The sequence below is a fragment of the Corvus brachyrhynchos genome, unplaced genomic scaffold (assembly GCF_000691975.1).
Source record: "Corvus brachyrhynchos isolate BGI_N302 unplaced genomic scaffold, ASM69197v1 scaffold32, whole genome shotgun sequence".
In the NCBI taxonomy this organism is placed as follows: Eukaryota; Metazoa; Chordata; class Aves; order Passeriformes; family Corvidae; genus Corvus; species Corvus brachyrhynchos.
The window spans coordinates 11232388-11244695 of record NW_008237919.1 but is presented as its reverse complement, the minus strand read 5'-3'; the positions used below and the strand labels follow the sequence as shown (position 1 = coordinate 11244695).

Sequence of the window (12308 nt, the reverse complement as noted above, 5' to 3'; positions counted from 1 at the left end):
ACAGAACCTCTCTTCCCAATTCTGTCATAAACACAGACAGTCCCCACGTTAGAATTTAGTCCAGTTTTTCTACAAATGTTAAATTTCTAAATGCTCTTGTGCTTTTTTTTTTTCAGATTACGTCCACAAGAAATTGAGAAAGCATCTCCAGATGTTAAGAGCTGCACAAAGCTGCAACCTTCTTTCAGAATGCAGCAGCTCTTCAGTGTATGAAGTGATTTCTTTAAACAAAGATATTACTTCATTCACCTGGACTCTAAGTATTTTATAGCTATTTTAAACCGTGTAAGAATTGTAAGACGCTGAGCTAAAAACCTGCCATTCTACTTTTTCTGCTTTTCCAAGACAGCACCTAAGAAAAGCTTACTTTTCCTTGACTGCATTTCAAATTGACTCAGAAACTGTTTATTACACGGAGTTACAACAGGATTCTGCCCATGCAATTCTCTTTTAGGCAACAAATCCATCAACTTTTTGGAGGATGCTTCCGATCCCACACCCACAAGGGCAAACCTGAAAGGAAACGAAGAAAGTTACAACACAATTTTTTTCCATTTTCTGACATCCTGATACCTCATGAAAAAGATTACACACAGTAAGCGAAAGAATACTTGAAAACTAGACACCGAAATTGTCTCCCAGGTCTTAGTCCAGTTTTCGGAGCAGATAAAATAACTTATTCTAGGACATAAAAGAAGAAAACAAAAGAGCAAGTACAAGATGCATCAAAATTTATCACAACAAAGGCAGCTTTTTGGTGGAGTATCAACAGACTACATAATGAATTCATACGACCAAGTTATTAAGCATACACTGCGTGCTCATTACTGTTAAAGGGACATGAAGGCACATTTATGCAGTGAAATTTAGGTTATCAGTGAAAAATGGGCTCAAGCACTTTAAAAAGCTAATGGAAAATAAAGACGTAAAGAAAAATTTCATAATGAAGGTTGGGAGAATAGCATTTACACTGAAGAAAAACAAGAATCACCACCACACCAACTAAAATCTAGGAACAGTCTTAAATGAAGATGATGAACAAGCTTTAACTCACAAAATAATGAGACACGCAATACCATCACAAGAATTTATACCTGAAATTTAATTCATTAGGATGAAATGATATGCCAAATCATTTCTGTATCAATAAGCTAAGATTAGCAGTTCAAAGATTGACAATTATGAAAACTGAGAACTCCTTCCCCTCCCAAACTTCAATCCACATACAGAAAAAACAAATGACAAGTTCTTACCCTTTAGATTGGCCATTAGCACGATTTTCAAAAAATTTTATCTCCAAAATATCATTTACCCCCAGTGAATGAACTGCTTCAGTTAAGTCTTCATCTGTTGTCCACTGAAAAATATTTTTAATATTCAACTATGAGAGCTTATCTAAAACATCAGGCAAAGGGCAATTAAATTTTCCATGGATTTTTGAGTGTGTGTGTGTGAAACTGATCCACAGGAATACTTTAATTCAGGATGTCAATATATTCTGACTTTTGGAGTACTCATTTTTATTTTACAATTCAACTGTTAGTTCACCTAATTCATGCACGTTTTACTGATTCCATTCATGTATTTCACAATGGGACAACCCAACAGTCAGGTCCTTTACTTACCTATTAGCTCCTGGAATAATGTAATAACTAATGAAAAAAACACCCATAAAGTATTCTTTTTCAAGTTTAATCCTGGTAAGAAAATATCAGAAAGGAAAAAACCTCATTTTTTATTTATCTTTTAAAACAGAATTTTGCATATGTGAGCCCTGAAGAACTTGGTTTCCTGTAAACAGATAAAATTTCCACTTAATTCAGCTACTGACCAGCTCTTGCACTGTTTGCTTAACTGTAATTGATTTTAAAATGCTTTCATTCTAACAAAGGTAATTGTCTTAAGGGTGACTGCAGTTCAGTGAGTTATCATAAACCTGTTCTTGTTGGACAGAGAAATAAGCCTCAAGACAAATACCTGAAAACAGTTATGCTGAAAGAGTCACTGCCGACGGAAAAGGCCCTGGAAAAATGTGAAAAGTAATTTCAAGAAAATCCTAGAGAACCTTCAACCTCCTTTTAAACTAAAACCTTCAGCAAGAGTTTACTAAAAATTGGGTTTGTTTAATAACCTTGACGTATTTACAGGCATGAAGTACTTATTAGTTTAAACTTGTTCTCTTCTTTCATTCGGTTCTCTGAAAACCTTAAGAACATACTAGCACAAATATCCCTTCATAACACTTAAAACATGACAGAAACTCTGAAGTTTATATTTTCTGAAGATTTTCTTGATTTGACATCACAACAGCTCCAGATAGGCTCACCAAATTTCAAGTAAAAGGAAAAAAAAACCCCACAACCATAAATAAAAATTAAAGAAAACCAAACCAACAACAAAAACAAAACCACCTGATTTTTTATACTCATAATATTTCATATAAAACATTTTAAAGCAAAAAAAAATTAAAAATAGTTACGTCCATAATTAAAATTCCTGTCTACAACTAACCAGCAGTAAGATACTTACCCAAGTGAGATTTCCAATGTACAAGGCAATTCTCTTTCCAGTATACGTATAGACAACATTTGGTGCAGCTCCTTTACCTACATCATCCCCAACAGATGGTGGAAGAGAATCCATGTAATCGCGATCCTCTGGAGCATCTCCATTATTTGCAGATGGAGAAATTACATCATCATATAAATCAATCTGATCATGCCCACCATATTCAGCCTCCTAAAATAAAAAAGACATCTTGATTACAATTTGTATTACTCTTAGAACTCATTGAAGCAAAAAGTGGTGATAATTGCCATGTTCCACAGAGAGTCTGATCCACCACCTACACAACATCCCTGCTGAAACGCTAAGCTCCAGTTTCATCCACATCAAAACATGTAAAATTCTTATGACTCCTATTATATTCTAAACTTATGTGGAAAAAAATACTTCTGGCCACTGTTTTCCACTGCAATACTTTTGCCCTTGTAATACAAGCAGGAATCAAAAAATCCACAAGCCCTACTCCCAGAATTGCATACATTAGAAAGCACAAGTGTCATGGTTCAACCCCAGATTGCAGCTAAGTACCACAGAGTTGCTCATTGACTTCTCCCTCCCCAACCACTCCATGGGATGGGTGAGAAAAAACAGAAAAAGGTAAAACCTGTGGGGTAAGAACAGTTTAAAAACTGAAATAAAATAAACTGCCAGTCCCTGAGCACTGATCAGCCCCTTCCACCCAACTCCCACCAGTTTATGTACTGGGCATGATGTTCTTCCATCTGATGCTTTCCTACAGTACAGGAGGACCCATCAGGAAATGAGGTGTATTGCATCTCATTTTCTGGTAGTTTATTATACAATGGGGCCCCTTCAGCACGTTATCTTCTCCTCTAGTGACATTCTGAAATCTTTGTCTTCTAGATAGTCCATGATCACTTCCAAGATTCTTGGTCAACTGGGATTTCCTATTTGAGCTCATTATGTGGTCACTGCAACCTACTTATTTCATGTAGCCCCAGCTGCATGACGTGTAGAGAAGACCCTCCCTTTGAACACCCAGTCCAGCACTGGCAGCTGCTGGGGAGCTGAAGGAGCTGTGCTGGAGTCTCAGGAGGAGCTGTGCTTCAGCACCAATCCCTTCCAAAGCAGCTCAAGCCCCTTGATTAGATTCCAATATCTCTTTCAGCTGGAGTATAGGAGGCCTCAATACTCTGTACCCCCACTTCCAAAGAGAGAGGACTGGAGATGGACTGTAGTCTCCCCTGGTGCTTTCTGCCAGACACTCCAGGTAGGGCAATTCACCCCGGCTGCAGTATAGAGCACATTTTTACATCTTGCCCTGCCCAAACTGGCCAGGGGGCTGCTGCACGAACTATGTCCCATTTAATTTGTTCAAAAGCTTGTTGCTGCTCAGGGCCTCACTTGAAATCATTCTTCTTGTAGGTCATTTCATAGAGAGGGCTTACAATTAGACTGTAATCTGCATTCTTCAAAAACCCACAACACCTAAAAAACCTTGTGTTTGCTTCTTACTAGTTGGTGGAGACATTGCCGCTATTTTCTTGATCACATTCACTGCAATCTGACAACATCCATCTTGCCATTTTACTCCTAAAAACTCAATCTCTCATGCAGGTCCCTTGACCTTACATTGTTTTATGGTAAAATCAGCTTTTGGAATAATTTGGACTATTTTCTTCCCTTTCTCAAAAATTTTTGCTGTTGTAGGACCCCACATGATGGTATTATCAATGTACTGCAGGTGTTCCAGAGCTTCACCCTGTTCCAATCCAGTATGGATCAGTCCACAGAACTGGTTGGGCTATGTTTCTACCCCTGGGGCTCTGGATTCCAGGTCTACTGGACATTCCTTGAAGGGAAAGCAAATTGTGGCCTGTCAAAGGTATAGAAACACATTAGCAATATCAATTGTGGCAAACCACTTGGCAGCTTTTGACTCCAGCATGTCCAGTATGCAGCACTCAGCCACAGCATGACTTCATTCAAGCCACCATAGCTCACTGTTACTCTCCACTCTCCGTTATACCTTCACACTGGCCGTATGGTCTGGTCCTGCTCATCACCGCTTGACTCTCCAGTTGATAAACCAGCTTGTGAATGGGAATAATGGTGTCTCGGTGCAATGCTGCTGCTGGAGTAATACCATGGTAGTGACCAGCACAGCTCTCTGACCTTCAGCAAGCCCACAACAGAAGGGTCCTCTGAGAGACCAGGCAAGGCAGGCAGCTGCTTAACCTCCTCTGCCTCCAAGGCAGTGGTACTGAACACCCACCAGTACCCTTCCGGGTCCTTGACATACCCTCTCCTGAGACAGTCTATGCCAGGAATGCACAGAACCTCCAGGCCAGACACAGTGGGGTGCTTTTGCCACACATTCCCAGTCAGGCTCACTTCAACCTCCAATACAGTCAGCTGTTGGGATCCCCCTCTCTCCCTCCAGAAACAGAAATAGGTTCTGCCCCTGCAGAGCTGGATGGCATTGGGGTACCCTGTGCACTAGAGCCTTACACTCCTGTGGGCCTGACGTGCCAGACCACAGGATCCATACATTCCTGAAAACTCAGCATATGACAATGGCATGATCTGGACAAGTTTCTGCTGCACGGGTCACATGCGCTGGAATTCTTCTGGGTCTGCGGGTGACTGTGCATTGTCTGGGTCATAGCAAAGGTACTGGATACCACTGTGGTGGCCCACTTGCCTGGGTGACACAGAACATCTTCCTTGAAGGGATGTCTTTCCGTCACACTCCACAGGAGTTGCCTCCCAAAGGCTGAGGACTTGTGGCCCTTTGCCAATTGCCTTGTCAATGCCCCCTTCCCTAGAAGGTGATCCCAGCTGCTTGGTTTCCCTACCCTCCAATTCTGAGCTACCAGCCCTGGTACCCAGCATCTGAGCAGTCAGGTGATCACATGCTCACCTGCTTGATGGCTGAAATCTTTTTGCATATCCCACAGCTCTCTCAGGAAGAGGGACTGAGTGGTTCCCTCTTGTTCTGCCTCTTCCTCCTGTTCTTGTGATGGCCCTGCTTTGTTCTCCTTTACTAAACAAGCTCTCTCATGTCCATTTCTTCTGGTGGAAAGGGGTGACTGATATTGGCAGGGGTTGGTGCTCTGGTTCAGCTGCATCACCCACTGCAAGGCTCTGAGCAGCTGCAGCACCTGCTACCAAGGTTTGAGTAGCCACAGTGCCTGTCACGGGGTTTGAGTAGCTGCAAATAGTTGCTTAATCCTAGACAAGACCTGGCACACAATTGTGGATCCTGGCCATAGGGCCATGCTTGTTTCAACATCCCAAGGATATTCAAAATTTTCAAGAGCTATTGTCATTAGCCTGGTAGAGAAGAGGAAGATGTGGGATCACGTCTCCTCTGCAGATTAACTCTCAGAGGATGAAAGGTAAAAGGTGTAATCATTAATAGTTTCCAACAGATCACTCACAAAGTACAAAGATGACAGCAGGGCTGAGTACAAGTAATAGATTACTTTCACAACCAGCATTTCTGTCGTATCATACGTCAGTGTTCATAGGATCACTGAATGGTTTAGTTCCAAGCCCCCTGCTGCGGGCAGGAATATCTTCCACTACACCAGACTGCTTAGATTAAAATACAACACAATAACCTTGTACCACTAGACCAGTATCCCACAGGATAAACAGCACAACAGGGAGCACACAGTGGAAATAAGGAGTTAAATGATGGAGCTCTGAGAACCAGCAGAACAACTGAGAGCATAAAATCAACATTGTGTCCAGTGACTATTAAACTAATATAATGAATGCTTATAACAAATTTGTTCTAGCATGTTCTAGTCAGATTTGTTGTTTTCTCAACCTGTCAAGTCCCACGATGGGTGACAAACAAAGGGCTATTGTGGTTTAACTCCAGCCAGCAACTAAGTACCACACAGGCATTTCCTCACTCCACCCCCCAAACCCTGTGGAACAGGGGAAGAGAACTGGTGAAAAGGTAAAACCTGTGGGTTGAGACTAGAACAGTTTAATAACTGAAATAAAGTAAAATATAAAAATAATAATGGTGATGATGAAAAAGATGACAACAAAAAGAGATGAAATAATGGACAAGACAGACAATTGATACATAATACAATTGCTCACCATGTGCTGACCAATGCCCAAGTCCATCCGCAAGCAGCAATTGCCCCTCTAAGCCAACTCCCCCCAGTTTACTGGACTCTCATACCCTACTCCAGAACAGAAATTGCCTCACCAGATTTTGGTATCACAGATATTTCAGCACCCACTATGAATTTGTATCTAGAAACTCACAGAAGCATCCTAGATAGAATAGTTCAAGGTACCAGATATGGCAGCTAGAGAGAACCAAGCTGGACCCCACAAAACACAGGCTGCAAAGTTAACGATGTTTGCTGCAAACCCAATATATCCACAGTCATGACCACAAGATCCACTCTCTGTATGAAAATACTAACAACTACTGCTCATACAGGGAAAATGTAACTAAAACAAATAATGCTAATTTAAAAAACCCCAACAAACAGGTAAACTGAGTTTTGGCATTGTCAATCAAGTAGATTTAATCCTCAGTAAGCTGCACTGTCCCAATAAACTTCAGTACAAAAATCTCCTTCTTAAGGTAAGCTTATCACTATTAAATTAAGGGTTTCATATTTCACCTAGTCTGTCCAGTTCTCAGTTTAGATTCCTCCTATCACCATAGCTAATGAAATCAGGTTCATGGAACTGCCTGAGACAGGCCTAAACACGACATCTTACAGCTAGATTAGGGTTGATGTCACGAGGCAGTTAAGGAAGTCCTCTGCTAAATGTGCAGTAATTCTAGTTACCTGTGTATATGAACGATGACTTCAGGAAAGTAGAATTTAGTCTTGGTAGACAGATGCAAACAGACAATCACCAATCTTACAGCAGATGTATGTACACTAACCTATCTCTCTGAAGTCAGCATTGCCAAAATACCAGAGCAGGCAGCAGTCCACTGCAGCTCTGCTGCACTCCCCTAGTGACAAGAAACTCCTTGAAACAGATCGTTTGTATCACACAGGCTTTCAGGTGACTATCAGTGGAGGGAGAGAATTATTGAGGCAGCAGAGTCTGCATGTAATTGAGAGAGGGGCAGGATAGGCAAAGTGCCCAATAGCACCACTGTCTTAATTTAAATAAAGACACAAGAGAAAACCTGATGCTGTTCACTAAAATTTCTTCTTACATTGTGCTGGTTTTGCGGCCAGCATGGAATTCATTCAGTTACCAATCTGTCAGCAAGGTGTGTGCTTAGATGATTAAGAATGACCTGAACCAGCAACTCCCAAGTGTAGACAGAAGAGAGGTGTCCTGGTGGATGTTGCACAAGATCCAACAATCCTTTCTCCTTCATACATGATCTGTGGAAACTTACCTAACCACGCCCTTCCTTCCTAGATGCAGAAAAGGAAAAAAGAGTACAGGAAGTGTTACTTCTCAGCTATTTAAACAAATGCTCTGCCTCTATCAGGAACCAATTTTGACCCCTTCCAACTTCCTTAGTTACAAGAAGAACATCAAGCATGAATAGAAATTATTTCTGCTCAATTACTGTAATTCACAATCTTGCAAATAAACATGCTAAGAAACAAAGTGAGCGCCACTGTTCTGGCCCCCTCTAAAACCAAATCAGACAACAATGCATTTCCAAAGTCTATGTTTTAACTAGACCGCAGTCTGAAATACTTCGTCTTAAAATCAGGACTGAAATTCCACATTCTGTGCTAATAAGTGGAATGGGTGAAACATTCCAATATGAAAGCCATAAACATATGGAACTTCATGTCCAGAACGGACAAACTAAACATGTTATTTCTTTTTTGCAACTTAGCAGTCATACTCCTCAGAGATGCAGAGGACCACTCACTTAGTTTTCAAGCGCTGTTTTGGAAATGGCTTTTGTTGTTGTTGTTAAGCAAAATTTTTTTAAGCTGTCCATAGGTCTGTGAGACTTGCTTTTTCTGCAGAACCTTGTCCAATTTAAGAGTTAAACACTAACTTACACCTTCAAGAACACATTTTTAAAAAATCAGTGAGGTAAATAAAAGTTTCATGAAAAATATTTACTGTTGCTTCTGGGGAAAAAAAAAAAGAGAAAGAAAAACAAACTATCCAGCTTCCCCCTTGCCTTTTTGTTCACTCGAGTTACAATATTTGTGGTCAAAAACTCTAAACACATGCTACTATCCTCACTTATAAAAAAAAAAAATTTGTAGGTCCTGAAGAATAACAAGTTATAGACAAAAACCTTTCTGGTTTTGATTAACTGTCTGAACATACGAACTGGAACATTAACAAAAAAGACAGCCTTTGATACTTCTAAAACAGCAAACTGCCTATGGCAGAAACATCCAGCACAGTGGACAAGTTCGTTAGACCATAGGATTCATGTTTACTCTATAGGCCCAAATGCTCTTGGCTCTACAACTGGCACAGCACCAAAATTTAAGCGACCTGATCCCTTGTAACTAAAAATTACAGAGTAATTACAGAGTTACAAAGAATAACTAAAAATTCACAAGCAGTCAAAAATATAAACTAAAGGTACGTAGGATCACTGTTCACATTAAAACAAAGTGAAGAGGCGCCAGATAAGAAGGTATCAAGTTTTTCTGGAGTTTGGTATTTACCAGTATACAGAAATTATGTCTTCCCAGGGCCCCTTTCAGCAGAATTGGCAAAATGCATATGCCATAATGCATTGTGTACATATTTTATAACACATGCAGGTCTGCCAGCTTATGTTTTTTATGACCAGGACAGCCCTTCTGAGTAGAAATTTATTATACCACAATATATCCATCCCCTCCCATGATAAGACACCTGTCTTTATGATATAAAGGCTGTTTTTAATAACTGGCTTTAACTGGCCACTAAATGCTAGCTTTTATTATTTATCACACACAAAAAAATTTTCTTTGTGTTACAGAGCTGAAGTCAAGACAGTAACTAACACATTCCTTAGATAATGTAGTTTTCAGATAATTAGCCTCTTAACTGCTTATTCCATCTAAATAACTTTTATTATCCAGTTACAAAATACAAAGTCAAAACTCTTTCATTCCTAATTTGTTAGCATTTAAATATCAAAATAGAACACTACAGGCATGTTTACACATATCCACAATGCAACTATTCAAGTTTACTTATTAAGAGTATAAACAAAGCAAGCACCTTTTTCACAGCATTAAAATAAGATATCCTTAAGTTCTTTTGCATCCTCTTCCTGATCAGCAAGATTTATATTTGTATACTACATGTGCATAATAAACGGTTTTTACTATTTAACTACATGCACGAGCGCATGTGGAGAAAACCCCCTGAGCAAGGGAAATGCAAAGCTGCTCAGAGCATGAGGGAACTTGACAATGCATGGTCAAATCTTCATGACCATAAGAAAGCAACCCAGTTTGCTGGCTGAAGCAGCAGGCAGCCTCAAGTCAGACCCAAACTGGTATCCTGCACAAGCTCATTATCTCTGTATCATGCAGCAACAGTCTAGGGTTTTGTGTATAAAACCACAGCCTAATATTTGCTAAAGCACTCCAGGCTTACTGAGGGTCTTCTGCCCTCGAGAGAATGCCATCCTCAGCTATTTGTACGCAGGTAACAGTTTTCACGAGCAGCACAGATCTCCCTCTCTTGAAGAGCAAGATGTGTAATGTAGGGAGATGCTCAAGGTAAAATAGTCCATGCAATACCTATTTTTAAGAAGGCACAAGCAATGCATGCAGGAAGTACTACATTTATGCGACTGTCATCTCAAAATGAGACTTTAAATAAATAGAAAAGACTGCTGGCTGGGGAAGCCAGCTTAGAAGAAAATAATGCAGAATTACTCAACCAAGTTCTCCGAGAAAAAAAAAAAAAGCACAATTAAAAAAAAAAGTAATCGGTCAGAGCCAAATTGACTAAAGCTGTGAGCCCAAGGACAAAAAATATGATTATGATGAACAATAAGTTAATAAAAGAGTAAGAGGCAACACTGACAGACGATGAGCTTCAGATAGAATAGGCAAGATGCATTTTTACTAAAAAGATCTGATATCAAGTTAGTCAGCTCATTGCAACCAACACTAAATACTACCCAAAACAGTTTAGAGTTGTCATCCATCTTAGCCAGCTTGTAAACCCATGGCTCTGCGGTCTTTATTTCACCTTTATAATCTATGGTTCATTTAGTGCTAATCAAGCAGAACATCCCTCCCCACCTTCTCTTGGAAAAAAGGCATTAAAAAAAATCCCAGAATAGCCTCAAGGATGAGCACCTTGAGGCCCAGAAAAGACAAAACAACGAAGGGAAGTTCACCCAGTCACAAGTCCTAAATGAAAGGTTAACTCCAGATGCAAACAAAAGTTTTGTCCCAAAAGCTTGGGCATAAATACAGTTATATACTACATATCCACAAGAACAGCAAAGCACAACAGTATATTTTTCAGTCCCTGTTACTGCCAAAACCAGTGGAAAGGGTTTCTATAGTCCAATTCAAAAAAATATTAGTAACTCAAATTAACGTAGAGCAACAAAATCAAAAAACAATAGTTCACTCACTAGATAAAGACAACTTTTTTATAAATATGGTGTTCCGTAAAATGCCCTCTAAACAAACAAATTAATAATACAATTCGTTTTCTCCCTAAGCATCTTCTTAACTGTCATCTTCACACATCCACAGAACTATGCTCCACCATATCCATTTAAACTGTCAGCTTCAAATCAGGAACAATAATTCATGAATAAAAGTTTCTAGACAACCTTTCTCAATGATGTCAGAATTAAGAGGTAGTAACTAATACGACAACTCGCCTTCTTTCATATATGACAGAAGAAAATGGGACAGTGCAGAGGCATCAATCTCTCACAGTAAAACTTTTACATTGTCTCAAGACCTGCTCAGTTCAACAATATTACTTTAAATACAAAGTCACAAAAATGGAATCTGGACAAGAAAAAACATCACTTTTTTAGGGGTGTGTGTGAAACAGACAAAAACATAGAAGAAAACCCCCTAAAAGAAACAAAACCCTTAAAGTCAAGCCGATGGAAAAAAGGGCACTAGCCTCTTCTCACTTTCTGCCCTATATTTTGCAAGATTTATGAACTGAAGCAACAGGCTGCAGAAATGCAAACCCAGCAGGGAAGCAACTGGGGTGAATACTGTGAAAAAAGCAAAAAGGTTCCCTGCCTGGTGGAATAAGCTAAACTAAATTATCACAAGACTCTCTTCATTTGCACCACCATGGCCACAGAGAATATCAACAGTAATGACAATATGAGTAGACCAGGACCGTGTGAGTGAAACAGATCATCCCCATTAGTTTTGTTCTGGCACTACCTCTCTTCACTATACTTACAGCACACAACTATTCTACTCTGAGGGCTTCTGCACACATGAATTTACACAAACACTACCAGATTCGAGTGAGGGTTTTTTCCCTGAAAAACTTTATTTGTTAGCAGTTTTATCTAGAATTTATTAAACCAAACTCAAGTTATCACAGAATCTCAAAAAATGTACTCTTCCGCTAAATGGTGTTTGTCCACCTGTTTAAATTCATATGATGGGTCTTCAACTGTAAGGGACAAACCTTCACATGCAGACAAAATAAGAGCAAATCACTCCTCATCTCCCCTTAGTATGGCCTTCTTTCATAGTATACCTTTATGAGATTACTAATACTTAGAATTACTGTATTAATCGAGATCAGAAGAAATTAAGTCTTCTGAGAAAGTTACAAGTTGCTGAGAAAAT

General features: G+C 39.6%; 1 protein-coding gene across 1 annotated transcript in view; it reads right to left on the bottom strand.

The window, feature by feature from the left end:
• Window positions 1–5657, bottom strand: part of CPSF6 (cleavage and polyadenylation specific factor 6) — a 23760-nt gene extending 18103 nt beyond the window's left edge. Inside the window, exons 1-5 of the mRNA XM_017733094.1 lie at window positions 5450–5657; window positions 4702–4844; window positions 2530–2739; window positions 1254–1357; window positions 368–513 (exon numbers count right to left, since the gene is read on the bottom strand). Of these exons, the coding sequence (XP_017588583.1) occupies window positions 368–513; window positions 1254–1357; window positions 2530–2739; window positions 4702–4844; window positions 5450–5657 (811 nt within the window). The remainder of the gene's footprint in view (window positions 1–367; window positions 514–1253; window positions 1358–2529; window positions 2740–4701; window positions 4845–5449) is intronic.
• Window positions 5658–12308: the final 6651 nt, after the last annotated feature.